The 15,518-nt window shown below is 44.2% G+C and overlaps 1 protein-coding gene across 4 annotated transcripts in view; it reads left to right on the forward strand.

The window, feature by feature from the left end:
- Positions 1 to 15,518, forward strand: part of diaph1 (diaphanous related formin 1) — a 79,936-nt gene that overhangs the window by 53,780 nt on the left and 10,638 nt on the right. For all 4 annotated transcript variants that reach the window (XR_004213298.1, XM_031862907.1, XM_031862905.1 and 1 more), the window contains 8 exons: positions 10,607 to 10,702; positions 10,819 to 10,913; positions 11,030 to 11,131; positions 11,489 to 11,728; positions 11,981 to 12,110; positions 12,257 to 12,381; positions 12,486 to 12,650; positions 13,116 to 13,248. Coding sequence is in view for 3 of the 4 variants with exons in the window: in XM_031862907.1 (XP_031718767.1) it covers positions 10,607 to 10,702; positions 10,819 to 10,913; positions 11,030 to 11,131; positions 11,489 to 11,728; positions 11,981 to 12,110; positions 12,257 to 12,381; positions 12,486 to 12,650; positions 13,116 to 13,248 (1,086 nt within the window). In the remaining variant the exon portion in view is untranslated. The remainder of the gene's footprint in view (positions 1 to 10,606; positions 10,703 to 10,818; positions 10,914 to 11,029; positions 11,132 to 11,488; positions 11,729 to 11,980; positions 12,111 to 12,256; positions 12,382 to 12,485; positions 12,651 to 13,115; positions 13,249 to 15,518) is intronic.

A 15,518-nucleotide genomic window follows, 5' to 3' on the forward strand; every position in this document is an offset into this window, starting at 1 on the left:
TGTGTGTGTGTGTGTGTGTGTGTGTGTGTGTGTGTGTGTGTGTGTGTTGGTTACAGTGGTGATGAGGTAGACTGAATAATGTAATGGCCTTCCTCTCGTCCGTCAGCTCGGGGTGTGTGTGAGATTGAGTAGCTGATTGAGTCCTTGTCCCGCAGATTTCAACCCAGGTCCTCAGCCTCTGATTAGGTGTTGTGATGTGTGAGTGGGAGATCTGAGCACAATGGTCTTTACCAGTCTCTGTGTCTCTGTGTGTATGTACTGAGGGTTTGTTTACGTGGGTGTCTAGTCTATTCTTATAATTTAGTCTTTCTCAGTTTCATGGTACAGATTCAGGGTTAGGAGTTGGATTTGAATCGGGTTTAGATCAGTGTTGGCACCTCATGGCTGACCTGAGCCCATCCTCTCCAATGGTTGACTTAAACGCTGTGGCCTGTAGACAATGTGGGTCCTTGCAAGCAAAGCAATGCAAACTGTGTGTGTGTCCTTGTTAACTGTGGCCTCGTTCTGCCTTGCTTCTTAATTAAAAGACCGTAGGCCTCCCAGCACTGCCTGCGATCCCACACTCCACTGGGGCACAAAAGCACAGGAACAGAAAGAGGAAGAGAGAGAGCGGTACAAAAACTGGAGACGGAGAGTAGAAGACCGAAAAATGAAAAAGCAATGTGTCGAAAAACATTGAAGAGAGAGATTTTAAAAGGAGAGGGAGGGAAACTAAAGAGCACAGATTGCCTATGAGGGAGGGAGAAAGTAATAGCAAGTTTGGAAATGTGGATTTGGAGAGAGGGATAGTGTAGGCTGATGGGACGCCAGGCCCATACACATTCTCGATGTCACTCATTTCCACAGCCGTTTACGCATCAGATGTGTGTGGTTTTTAAGCGGTAATCTCTTCCATCTCATTCTTTACTTTCCATCTGTATCGGATCTTTTGCTCCGTCGCTCCCAATCTCTTGCTATCACATCTCACACATTCCTTGGTGTGTGTGTGTCCGTGTGTGTGTGCAAATCTGTGGTTAGATATATGCCTGTATATCCTTGTATGCCTGCCTGGCTATCTCCGCCATTCTCTCCCCTCCTCGCTTGTCAGAGTGTGGTGAGTGGTGAGATAGTGGGTTAAATTTTAATGGTGCTGCCATCTCTCAGTAGCTTCTGAAAGAGGGCCAATGCAGTCTGACATACTCACTGAGCTGTGAGAAAAGACAAGACAGAGAGAGCAGCAGTAGCTTGCTAGACACGCACGCACGCATGCTAGTTAACAAGTCCACGGCACAAACAACAGGTAGTGAAGAAGAGACCACACAGTCTTGTGTTAGGAATAGAGATCGTGGCTGTTGTTTAGAGCTTCTCTGTGGGATATTCAGAGGATTGAAATGGCAGCTAACGGTATGGAAACATGAAGAGGAAGTAACGTGAGCAGAGACTGAAGTCGCAATTAAGTCTGCGTGAGATTTTCTGTGCTTTGTTGACACAGCCGGGCCGGCCACGTGTGCATGTTAGTGCATGTGAGCGCTAAATAATAAAAGAAAAATAAATCCCATCCGGGTCAGCCTGCAAGTTGAACATGGAAGTGCAAAGATAATACTTCCATTCATTTTGCAGACTCTTTCGTCCAAAGATGTGCACAGCAGCAGTGAATCCTAAATTGGTTATTTTCCTGAACACTCCACTCTTACCATCGTATCATTTTTAGTTCCAGAACAACCAGAAAATATCTCCACACGCAGCCTCTAGGAATGCACCGGGTGAGCCCAGAGGCTGGTCTCTGGTTGGCATTATGTGTGTTTTGAATCTGTCAACTCAATCACGCACACACACATACACACTCTGTCACTAGCACAAACACGTGCCAGTCTCTCGGCCATATTGTGTGTTGTTCCTTGATTGTTTTCATTCGCCCAACCTCACATAGCACTCTGATTGGCAACACGTCCCCTGATGGCTCACTAAGCACATGGTGGGATTAGGTGTGTGTGTGCGTGTGTGTGTGTGTGTGTGTGTGTGTGTGTGTGTGTGTGTGTGTGTGTGCGTGTGCATGTGTGTCTTTTTGTCTAGCTTCAACTACAGCCAATTCCTGAGAGGCCAGTAGACAGATGTTCTAGGAGAGGATTTGATCGTCTGTCTCTCTGTTTGAATATGCTTTTCTAGTTTAGTTTATTTGGGGGATTGCTGTTTTTTTTCTTCTCTTTTGGGGATGGGGTAAAACTGACTTCACCAACTGGAAACCCTGCTGCACCCCAACGGATCTTTGATGTGAGAGACTTTCCCCAGGTTCCCACGCAGAGTTGGAGGTTGCCAGATTGTGGTTGTCATCCCCCTCCAGCTACTTAGTTTCACTATGATCCAGTGTTATTGATGTACTTCAAACACCTGCCGTAGTTTTCCCAAAGCTTTGCAACAAAGAGAGAGGTTCACATACACACATGCAAAGAGGTGCTCACCATGTTTTCAGCAGTTTGGATTGCAGCATTGGTATACTTTCTGTTTTTTTTCAATGATTCAAAGCTGTAAATAAAATACACAAAGTTTAAGTTCAAAGGGGGGGGGGGGCTTTGTGTTGGAGTGTCCTAATCATCATAGCTGTGGCAGACTCTCTGAAACTGGGCTTTCATGCCCTCTTTCTTCTTACTTTGTTGACCAAATCACATCATCTTACTCTAAATTCTTTTCCTCAACCTTTTTGCTCCATGGCCTCTCCCTCACAATACTGCCTCCCTTTGCAAGTGCTCCAATTTGAGATTCATCCCCTTCATCTCTCCTCCAGCATTGCTCTCCACGTGTCTTTTCCCTTTTTACCTCTCTAGTTACTAGTTTCCTTGGCTTGGTCATATTAACATGTTGGCTGAAAGACACCATGGTGACAAGCACCAGACAACAGCCCAATCTCTTTGCCTGCAGTCAGATCCACTTCCTCAAGTGTGCGTGAGTGTGTATCTCCTGCGAGCGATGGCTGACATTAGAAAAGGCAAAAACTCCCTCCCCAGCCCCCCTTATTGTCTCTGGGCAGTGCTCAAGGGGTAATTAGACCTAGCAAAACTGGCCCTGGTCCTCCTCTTTGCCACATACGTGTGTGTGTGTCTGTGTGTGTCTGTGTGTGTGTGTGTGTGTCTCTGTGTGTGTGTGTGTGTGTGTGTGTGTGTGTGTGTGTGTGTGTGTGTGTGTGTTATTGCATGTGTGCCAATCTTTCCACCATGCGGTCAAGTCACAATTGCTAATCAGGCCCGTGAGCCTCGCCTGAAGAGACCAAGAGAAGGAGAAAGGAGGGGGGGGGGATGGAGCAAATGAGTGAGTGCTTTCCTTTGTCCTCATCACTGAAGCAGAGATAAAGACGAGTGAAGGGATGGATGGTTGGAGACGAGAGGATAGAAACTGAGGGATTAACAGGATGAGTGTGTGCTCCAGTCCAGCAACAAGCTTTTAACGGTCCTCCATGGCATGACACTGTGTAGACCTCCATTTTTTTTTTTTCTGTCCGCCTTTCATCTAGTTTGCTTTGCATAAGTCAGAACTGCTTGTATTCATAAAGTGCCTCTCTATCACTTACTCGTGCTCTTTTCTGCACTCTTCCCTTTTTCTAGCTCCTTCTGGCTCCCACTCGCTCTCTGCCTGCTATCTCTCCGTGAGGTAATAATGAATATTTGAGGGCTGACAGGAGCGCAGCACCTAATCCTTTTTGCCCGGGGCAAAATGGGCCTCATGGGGTGCATGCGTGTTACAGTTCATCTAACTTTTTAATTGAGATAGAAACCCAATTTCTAAGTTTTCATTTCCACCTCTGTGCTCATGTAAATGAGACTTTCTGCATGGTTGTGCATATGTCATGGAAGCGGTCGGGATGGACCGTACACCTGACAGGCAGGGAAATGTCACTACATTTGTCAGGCAGCTGGCGCTGGCTGGATGGAGTGCATATGAGTAAGAGCTTGTGGGGGGGGGCAAACTCATCTTTCCCTAATAGGAATGATGAAGTATCAAGTTATTAGCAGTTTTTAATTGCATCTCTATATATGAGATATCGCCAGATATTCACACGTTCCCATCTGTAAGAACACTAATCTCATCAGTCAGTCCACACACACACACACACACACACACACACACACACACACACACACACACACACATATGCGTAAAGTATATGTGTCTCTAACTGTCACCTCACGTCATCCACAGTGCTAGGAACAGGGATCAGGGTTGATTGATAGCGGTCAGTGAGCCACCCTAACGATGTAATTCACTCTCCTCCCCGTAGAGGGAGCACTGTGCTGTGAAGGCCGGTGCAGCGTCAAGGACATCCACACTGTGAATAACAAACACTACAGAAAAACTACTCGCACACTCAGTGAGTCACTCAGTTATACAGACGGACACACACACGCACAGCTGCTTTGTGACTTTGAGGTTTGAACATTGAACCTTTTGTGTTGTTGTTGTTTCCGTGTCCCCTATTCAAGGCTCAGGTGTTGTGACTGGCTTCAAGGTCACTTCCTCTTTGTCTTTGTCTTTTGAACTAACTTCTCTCTATCTCACTCCCCTTTATTTGCTCTCTCATCCTCTCCGTTCTCACACCTTTATTTGCTCTTGCTCCTTTTGATTTGATTTCCTTCCCTCCTTTACACTCCGTAGCTCTCCCCCACTCCCTCTTTCTCTCCTCCTTGTAATTAGCCGGTGTAATTGCTGTAGTAAATCTTTTCTGCTGTCCCAAGGAGACTGGCTGATATAGGACTGATTTAATAAGCACACCAGCAGCTCACCTCTCTGTGTGTGTGTGTGTGTGTGTGTGTGTGTGTCCTCTGTTATTCGCTATGGGGATTTATGGGCTGTTTGTGTGGTTTCAGCAAGTGTGAATGCGAGTTCAAGGTAGTGCTGTGTCGGTGTGTCGACTGTAATGCACTTTATCAGCAATGCAGGCAGCATACTCTGTGTGTGTTGGTGCGTGTGTGCGCTTGTGCGTGTGTGTCTCATCAGTGAAGCCGTTACGTGCCGAGTGTGCATCATCGCTGAAGACCTTCATGGCCAGAAGAGCATAGAGAGGTCAGAATGGCCCTGAGAGAACAACACTGACACACACAGACCCACTGTTTCTAAACATCTGCCCCGTCTCCCACTTCAACACACTCCTTCCACCTCTGTCTCCCCCATTTGTACCCCCTAAACCATCACACATATGCACACACACAGTCAGTATGTTCATTCTTTTAACTTTTGTCTTCACACTCACACACAGCTTAGATGGTGAGTGAGATGGAGTGTGAAGGTAATAAACAGTGGGTCTAGGTGTAGGGGTTTGCGAGCCGTATACCATCATCTAGCAGCAGTATACTCATGTCTCCAGTGGAGGGCACTGCAGCTCCACACATAAACAGTAACCACACTGAAGGACCCACACATTGTGCCTCCTGTAGTCAATAGATCTAGATTTAAATGAAGACTTGTTACTCTATAGAACAATACAGAACAGAAATACTATTTAATAATGTGCAGAATAAATATCTACATATATTTTAGTTCAAGGCTAATGTAGAACATTTAAGTTAACATTGACAGTCTGTATATTATTTTAAGTATACAGTTCTTCCAGTTTTAAGTATATTTCGAAGTTTTGTGTCATCCAAATGTTAGCAAAATAATTCAGAACAACAGTTTGTGACCTGCTGCCAACTATGAGATTAATTGACTATCTTTAAGCCATTTAATGCATTGACTAACAATTTAAATATCACAATCCTCAAATATTCCGATAATTTATATGTTCAAACATTACTTAATGAGTGATACAAGATACAAGAAGATACTGATAAGCGGTCCAAATCTATTTGATTTAATTTTGAATTGAATCAAATAGAATACATGTTCAGGTAATACTTGTAATTGTACATTATGTAAGAACATTAAATAAGCTAATTATGTTTTATAAATTCTTACGAACGTTTTTTTTACAGGCTGGAGATTCAAAATATTTTTGAATAATTCCTTTTGAAAACAGAAGTTCAGAAGTGTTCAGTCTCGGTTGAAAGTGTTAGTCGGAGACCGCAGGCCGAGTCTAATGAGCAGACGGTAAAACAAAACACATTTCTGTACTCTAGATTATTTAGATATTTTTTTAAGATGTAAATATTGACCATTTTTTATGTTTCTAAACCAAATGTAGTGTGATAATATCCGACCTAGTTCAGTGCAGAAAATCTAAGCTGCAGTTGTGCTGTTCATGCACCAGGGGTGCGCAAGTGAGCACAGTCTTAGCCCCTCCCACAAGCCCTCCCCCTGCATCCTGGCCCTCCCACATCCTGCCCCCGTCCCCCCCTCCTCACTGCCGCACCCTGCCATCTGGTTCTTTTCACATGCACACACACACACACACACACAGTCAGGATTTTTTTTCTCCTCATTTCCTTTCACAGTGAAAAACAGGATGAAGGGGCTCTTTCAGACCCAGGTTACTGTGGAAACCCCCGTATTCTTCTTCTGTCAAACTTGCTTACATTGTAACACACGTACACACTCTTATAAAGAGAATGACAGAATGTTGGACATTTAAAGTTTAAAGGGACCAAGGCTACAGCTGTCCTTCTGTCTGCCATAGTTTTGGCCTTCTATTTCGTTTAGACAAAGAACATTATGCCCCCCCCTCCCTTTCTTTTTTTCTTTGTCTCATTCCCCTTTTAGTACGAACACTTTTGCGTTCTCAAAGTAAACCTTCTAAAAACCAAAAGGCTTTCTTGTTAATTAAGTTTCCCTGAAATATGTTATGTTGATGTTTGAAGTTGGCAAAAGATGTGTTTGTGTTTCTGTGTGGTTCTTTCAATTGGGCAACCTCAGCAACTTTTTCCAGAGAACGGCTGAACCCCGGGATGTTGATGTTGTAACTATAAACCCTTCTGCTCCGTTCCAGTTTCGACAATCTCCAGCCCTGGAATGCTGAATGGAAAAAAGTTAGCTAGAAGTTATATAAAGTTAATGTTGAGCATTTGTTCTGTCTTGCCACCAGGGGGCCCATGAAAAACATATTTATATACAATAGAGCACATCATCTGTAAGCTTTTAGTGGGTTAAAAATAAACTGCAGCAGCTCCACAAGCAGGGAGTGGATTCATAAGCGGATGAATAGACCGCATGGAAAAAAACCAGGAGGAGAGATTGAAAGGAGAGGACTGAAACTACTCTTTCAGTTCAGGCTATAGGGATGAAAGTGTACCAAACTGTTTTCTCTCTCTTTCTCCTTTTGTTTCTGTTTCTTCTTTTTTACATCTGTCCATCTGTCTTTTTAATTTTGTTTCTCTTTCTCCAAGCCTGGCTACCCATAGCTTTCTCCAGCACACATTTTCTCCTTTTAAGGAGTGAGGGAATGAGAGAGGAAGGGAATAGGAGGGAGGGGGTTGAAGGACACACTCAGGCCTGCTGACTGATAAACAGACTCCTCTTTGTGCAGATAGACACACGTGCGCGCGCACACACACACACACGCACATATTGACTAAGACCCCTCTGCATGACTTGGCTCCTCATGATTCTCTGCACCCCTCCTTCACCTCTCCTCCATTTCTCTCTTTCTCCTTAATTAAAAACAGAAGTCAAAATGGAAGAATTTTTTTTTTTCTTCTTTCATGACACACATGCTTTTCTGTGTGCATTCTCACACATACACACCCCCCCCCCCCCCCCCCCCCCCCCCCCCCCCCACACACACACACACACATCCCCCATCCTCATCATCTCTCACTGCCAAGCAGCTGTTGGGGAGACGAGGGGGAAGTGTTCCAGGAAACGAGAAGTGTGTGTGTGTGTGTGTGTGTGTGTGTGTGTGTGTGTGTGTGTGAGAGAGAGTTTTTCCACAAAAGGTGGTCTTCTTTGTATGACGGTGTAACAAAAAGGCAGCTGGGACGATAAAACATGTGGATGTTGAGATGTCGGCGCTCCACAAGTGTGTTTTTTTGGTGCGTCTGTCTCGCCTCACATGTGTTCTGACTCCTCTCCTCCCCCACAATGACTAAGTGCAACGTGGTGCAGTGCTCCATAGCCAACACTAGAGGTGCCATCGGCTCATAAATGAAATAAACTGTCCATGTGGAAACCACAGAGCAGCCATTTTACAATCTGCACACCAGACCCCATTTTATGAATCAGCCATGATGTCAACAGAGCTGTGCCGGATCTCATTGGCCAGAGCGCAGCTGGCACTGTAGCTATGATAGCAAGGACACACGCACGCACACACACACATGCTCCCTCACCGGCTCTACATCTCTCTGAGATACACACACACACACACACACACACACACACACACACACACTGACCTGGTGACATGACATCACTAGGTCACTAGTCTTGTCCCAGACTAACTGGATTGCCAGTCCTTGAGATTACACACCATCGAGATTAGATTCATCTGCGCTGTAGCATGTGTACTTGTCTGTCTTTGTACAAGTCTGCATGTGCATATTTATGTGTGCACACTAATATTATGTCTTTATATCTCAGTATATCTTTAAATGTGTCTCCTCTGACTTTAGATGCTACTTTCTTGAAGAAGTGGATCATTTTAGGTCATTATCAGTCTCCCTGTTTTAGTCTCTGTCCTGAGATGTTTATTTGTAGATGCTTGTCACTTCCTTTGAGTCTCTTCCTCACCTTTCAGCTGTGACTTGCTCTGTTTATGTGTTGGTTCCTCTCAGATGTCCTGATAGAATGTCCTACCCCGTGTGAGTAATGGTTGACTTCCTGCTGTGGTTTCCTGCTCACAGCAGAGACTGTGGCTGGAGTGTTGGACACACAATAGTATTTTTGATCCATGGTGGTGATGCATACAGCTGATCATACTGATATAGAACACAAATTATATCCAAACGGTAGAAGAACAGAGTTGAAAGAGATCAGATTGCCCTGAGGTTTGAGTCAAACTTTAGACACAAGTGATGGTTGATTGTGAGAGAGGATGTTCACAAAGCTGAAGGAAACAATGGGGCTTATTGAGGCCACAGGCCACTGACTGACTGACTGCTTTGTGTATAACTGTATGTTGTAAACGGAGAGATGAGCAGCTCATCAAGAGGCCCAGACTGTCCGACTGATTGGCCTCTCACGTAGAGACAAAGCACTGTTTGACTGGCCATATGGAAGGATGTGCCGCTATGCTGTAGTGGCTCTCTCTCTGTCTGTGTGGAGAATACTTAGTGTTGTTTGAATGACACTGTTATTCACTAGCAAACTGCAGTTGAATGCGGACAGATTGTGGGACAAGATGGTGGAGCGAAAAAAGGCCGCACATACCGTACACAGAGCTGGGTTAGGTAAACCTAAATGATAATGGATAACGAATATCAGTAACACTGGTAATGAAGCAGCCGTCAGTAGGTCTGTCTCTACAACATGTGGTCGTTGGGTACAGGGGCTACAGTTGTACTTTATTTAGCTTCTGATGTCATTACACGAGGTCGTCGCCGGGAAGTGGAAACAGGTGTGCTCAGAGTTTGATTTGTATTGTTTGTCAGTGTGATTCATGCAGATAGTGACAGATAGACGCAGCATACTCGTACCGAACATGCTGTACCAACTCTGTTGCTGACTGTGTCCCAGACGGTGAGTCTTGGTTCCTGCTAGTCTGGTCTAAACAAAGATAAGAAACGGAGAAGGCCACATACAGAACAAAACCCGAGGAGAGACTGGAAAGATGTGGGTGGTGTTGATCCTCCAATGTTAATCACAGTACAGAGAGAACTAACAGATAGGAATTTCCTTTGAAATAAACTCCTCATGTTTGTAAATCTGTAACCAAATAATGTTTTTTATACATATCTGTTAAATTACATAAGTTTTGTCAATGACAATTTTTCTGTTGATTGTCTCATCATGGACTACAGTACTGCATCTTCACATGAATGTTGAATTGAGTTTGAGTGGTTAGATAATATTGTCAGAAACAAGTGAAGAACTGTGACTTCCAGTACTCTGCTGACCTCAGGTCTGATGTGTACAGTGGGCTATCAGCTGGTTGGAGTCATGTGCTTGTTCATCTTTCACTCCTAATTATCATCCAGTGCACATTAACCCCCACACGCTGACACACCCGTACAGTCACAATCCTGACCTTGTCAGAACGAGTTAATGTGAATCGTTTCTGTCAAGTGTGTGTGATGTACTGTATATGCGTGTATGTAGGCTGATTGCAAACTTTGAATGCCTTACAGCTGACAAACGTCCGACCGTATTTACCACACACACACACCAGGGGTGTCTTTCCCCCAGTGTTACAGCCCTCGCATAGCAGTTCCATTGTAACCCTAGGACAGTGATACAATAACCTTAACACCTCCATGACACCATACAGTTGGGAGGGAATGAAAAAAGTGAAGGCCTTGCCAAGTCTGTCAGTTTTCATAGCATCACATAGGCCCTCTGTCCATCCCTCTCTCTCTATTACAGAACTTGCTGGATTCTCCACTATGCTTCTTTCCAACATTATTTCTATTCATATCCAGCTGTACTAGTCATCACACATTAAACAAAGTCACCAAGAAATGTGTTTTCTAACAAAGTCTTCTCTTTCTTCTGTCCTTCTCTTCTTCATCCTCTTCTTCACCCTCCCCATTTCTTTATTCACCTTTTCCAGCCAAAAAGGAGCAAGGTGGCGGAGACGAAAAGCAGCTGCAGAAGAAGAAGGTTAAGGAGCTGAAGATTCTCGACTCCAAGTGCTCACAGAACCTTTGTAAGTCCAGATACCCCCACACCAATGACTCTTTAAACGCATGCAGCGAAAACATCCATTGAAATGACAACAATAAATTGTGTTCAACTGAATCCTAACTGTGTCTGCTCATACAGCCATTTTCCTGGGATCAATCCGTGTCCCGTATGAGGAGATAAAGAGCGCCGTGCTGCAGGTTAATGAGAAGGTCATCACAGAGTCCATGGTTCAGGTATGGAGCTGAAATCTGCCCCGGTGTTGGTATACAAGGGCCTGTTTGTGCAACCATAGTTGGGACACGTCCAGATCCTGATAGTCATGTACAGTATATGTTTCATTGTCTCGCAGAGCCTGATCAAACTACTGCCAGAGGCAGAGCAGATGACTGCCCTGGGAGAGATGAAGGAGGAATACGATGACTTGGCTGAGTCCGAGCAGTTTGGAGTAGTGGTGAGTAAACGTACACACGCAAATGAAAAAACACACACAACAGACTATTTAGATTTTTATAAAATCAGTATTGTGTGAATTCCCAGCTGACTTGTTACATGATCAACCACAAACATAGCGGGGAAATCAGTGTGATGGAAAATGACGCATGGAAGATGTTGAAATACTGAGATAGAGTCATACCGTTGTCAATATATTAGACACAGATAATCCTCATGATGTTAAACACAGAGTGCTTTGTTCAACTGTGAAGGATGTGAGTAATGAATGAAACCCCCTTACACATAACTACACACAAACACACAATCTACGTGGCAACAAACGTACCAGGAATGGCTCCCTCTTGTCTCTCTCCAGATGTCCAGTGTGAAGCGGCTGATGCCCCGGCTTCAGGCCATCCTGTTCAGGCTGCAGTTTGAGGAGCAGCTGAACAACATCAAGCCAGATGTGGTGTCTGTGACAGCAGCCTGCGAGGAGCTCAGTAAAAGCAAGACCTTCCCCAAGCTACTACAGATCATCCTCGTTGTCGGGAACTATATGAATGCTGGCTCCCGCAATGGAAAGGCCTTCGGCTTCTCCATAGCGTACCTGTGCAAGGTAAAGTGAGGTGGAGACGCAGTATACAACACAGAATATAATCTCAATACATGGACTGAAAAGGTCTTTAGTTCTACGTTTTGTGTACTTCTTGGGGGTCAAGTGTGGAAATGCTGACGTATAGTAAATGAGATAAAGTCAAATTTATACTCGTACTCAAACAAGAGTAGAATCTGTTCCAGTGCCAATAATAACTTTTGATTGATTGCCTTTTCAGTGTGCCATTTTTAAATCAATCCTTCTCCCAATCAGCTGCGTGACACCAAATCAGCTGATCTGAAGCAGACGCTGCTCCATTTCCTCGCTGATGTGTGCCAGGAGCAGTATCCTGACATCATGGGCTTTGCAGACGAACTCATCCATGTAGAAAAGGCCAGCAGAGGTACATGGGACATCCAATTGACGTCTATAAATCTCCATCCCTGCATATTAATTACCATCGTATGGATCCAGTGTGCTCTAATTGTTATAAGATCTATCATGAGCTTTGTATGGAGGTGCTCTGCATCATTAATGTTTCTTCTGCAGTTCCTGCAGAGACACTTCAGAAGAACCTCGAGATGATGGGCCGTCAGATCAAGAACCTGGAAAAGGATCTGGAAACCTTCCCCCCTCCGCAAAATGACAAGGACCTGTTTGCGGAGAAGATGTCGATATCCTCTTTATTCAGTCAAACAATAGATCTTCTGATCATAAATCATGGTGTCTTACAGATACAGAGAGATGTGTTCTATGTTCCTTAACAGAATGTTTCCACAGTTTTGTGGTTACCGCCCATGAGCAGTTTGAGAAGCTGGATATGCTGCATAAGAATATGGAGAAGCATTATAACGACCTGGGAGAATTATTTGTCTTTGAACCGAAAAAAATCTCCGTAGAGGAATTCTTTGGAGACCTCAACACCTTTAAAAACATGTTCCAGGTGTGTGTTTTATTCATGTGAATGAACTGATGTAAAGTCTTTACTGACCTCCTACTAATCAGCTCCTACACATACTGTACAAAGACACACACACACAAGTGGAGTCAAAAACAAATAAGTAGATGAAAGAGGGATGACAGTAAAATGTCAAACCAGGAGGAGAAATAAAGGCAGCACACCTGTCTGTATTGACATAATACAGAATGAGAGCGACTCCATTATATCATCAGTTTATACATCAACTGTAAATGTACCGTTTGGAAGGTCTCCCGCAGGAGGTAACTTGTTTTACCAGTTACTGGTGATAACTGCCATCCATACAGACATCCATCACATCTGTCATACATTTGTCTTAGAATTGTCTAAGAATCACTTTTGTACTTGTCACACTAACTTATGCACACCAAACACTTATTTTGCGTACATACATTGTCTGACATCCTTCTCTCTTTGCTCCCCGACCAGCAAGCAGTAAAGGAGAATCAGAAAAGGAAGGAGGCTGAAGAGAAGATCAAGAGGGCCAAGCTGGCCAGAGAAAAGGCAGAGAAGGAGAAGGAGGAGAAGCTCAAGAAGAACCAGCACCTTAACATCAACACAGGTCACAATTGCTGGATCATATCTGTTTACCTATGTGTGACTGAAAGCAAGAGAAACACTCTGTGTCTCTGTTTGTATTTCCCTTAGATTCCAGTTGGGGGCAGTCAGGGTCCACGCTTTTGTAGATTATCTCTGTGTGTGTGTGTGAGAAAGAGCAACCCATCAGTATTTATAGACCAGAGTTAATCTAATACAGATGACCTGTGTTTTCAAGTAAGCAAGTAACAATAATCTCCATAGAAAGTGAGGACAAGGAGGATGTATATGAGGAACCGCCTGACCTCTTTTCCCTCCTCTGGTGAACGGGGGCTTTTCTTCCATGAAAGAGAACCTTATGAACGTCTAAATCTCTTTATCACCAAAAACATATTTCCACTCTTCAATGAGATGCTGTTATACTTAGAAAATGCGAGCAGCATATTGTGCTTTGTGACACACACACATTCTCGCTCGCTCATCCTCGCATACACACAGTTAACACTAAAATCCTGCCTGGCAGACACACATTTATGCACAGGCACTTTTCTCCCCTTCTCTCAGTCTGTGACCTAGTTTCAGTACATTCCTCCTCTCTCTGGCTCCAGTCATGTTCTCCTGGGACTTCACACTCAAAATGTGCTGCGGCCTCAGTGCGCCCTGTGTATTTGTGTATGCGTGTGTGTCACAAAATTACCACTAGTTGCTCCTAGTTTGTTTCTGTTTTGCCTATGTGTTAGAGTAGTGTTTATGTGTTTTTTTAGAATGTGTATTTGTGTGTCGGCTTTGTAAACCTCTTTCACAAAAGTCTTTCTCGCCTTTCTCCTTGTGCTCCATGTTCCAGCTGGCTTCTCCTCTCCTCTCTTTCTTGCTTTTGTTCCATCACTCCCTCTTCTTTCTTTTTTTCCCTTTCCCTACCCCCGTCGCTCATTTAAAGGGCCGTTAAAGACCCAGTGAGCACCGAGGCTCCACTCTGAATACTTTGTGTCTGTGTTTAAAGTATGGAGAAGACATTTTGTGGTAGAAAGTGAGGTAGTCAAATTTCATGTTCAGCCTCCAGAGGCATGCACACATGGAACACAATAGTGCTTCAAAGATGCATTAGTGGGCTGGAGATTATTTACATACAGGTGGCATATTTGACTGCCCCTGTAGCCCAGAGTCATTCAACGCCCCCCTATTTACATTCAACCACACACAAACCCAGCATACACACACCTGGTCTTTGTTCAGTATTTGTTTACAACCATCATTCTGGATGGCTGTCACACAAAGGTTGTTTTCAGTAGCTATACTTTCACATGCTCACATCTTCTTTGTTCCCTTTTTTTCTTTTAATTCCCCACCCTTCAACTCTCACTCTCTCACCCTCACTATCTCATGAATGTTGTTCTTTCTGAATGCTGCTCTTTATCACTCTCTGTCCCTTTGTAGACATAATATAGCAGTTGTTGGTTAAACCCTGGAAGGTCAGTGTGTGTTTTCACTTTGTGGCCTTGTCATTCCTATGTGAGTCAGACAGACAGGCGCTCATTCAGTGCAGCCTCGTACATGTGCTACACATGTAATGGTAGTTATTGTGAATATACTTGTTTAACATGTGGATCATCAAATCATTGTTTTTACTTGGCTTTATTTGCCTCTCTCTTGATCTGATAAATACTATCTACTACTACTGAAAGATCCCTGGCTGTCATACACATCTTTGGAAACATGCCAGACAACCTTTTCTCATTTGCACAGCTAGGTGTCAGTACCGTCTGTAAAAACAACAAGTGAGGCTCTGTGCTTTTATGTACGTGGCAAAGACTACACACCCACACAGATGCTGGTATGGGAACTGCCAGTAGGAGTGCTCGTGCTCTACACAGAGAGCGAGTGAGAGAGTAGTGTGGGGGAGGAGAAGAGGGTAGTAAGGCAGCATATGCTCTCTTGAGGATTAGACTGTGTTGTTGTTGTCTTCTAGAAAAGGAGGTGAGGAGTAGAGGAGAGAAGCACATGGTGACAGAGGGGATGAGATAAGCCTGGGTAGCCTGCCTCACTGCAGGCCACTGTGAAAGAGGGCCACGATCATGGCACATTAGGAAAATCCAAATTCTGTCTCCAACCCACTTGAACGCTTATTTTCCTTCTCGTTTGTTGTAACTCTTCTCTGTAAATGTTTCCTTTCATGTCCTCGTCTGTTATTGTGTGAACGTCCATTAGGGGTGCTACTGCTCCACACAAGATGCTCTCCTCCCTCTATGTTTGTGTGTGTGTGTGTGTGTGTGTGTGTGTGTGTGTGTGTGTGTGTGT

Source organism: Anarrhichthys ocellatus, unplaced genomic scaffold (assembly GCF_004355925.1).
Source record: "Anarrhichthys ocellatus isolate YVR2014 unplaced genomic scaffold, GSC_Weel_1.0 scaffold27, whole genome shotgun sequence".
In the NCBI taxonomy this organism is placed as follows: Eukaryota; Metazoa; Chordata; class Actinopteri; order Perciformes; family Anarhichadidae; genus Anarrhichthys; species Anarrhichthys ocellatus.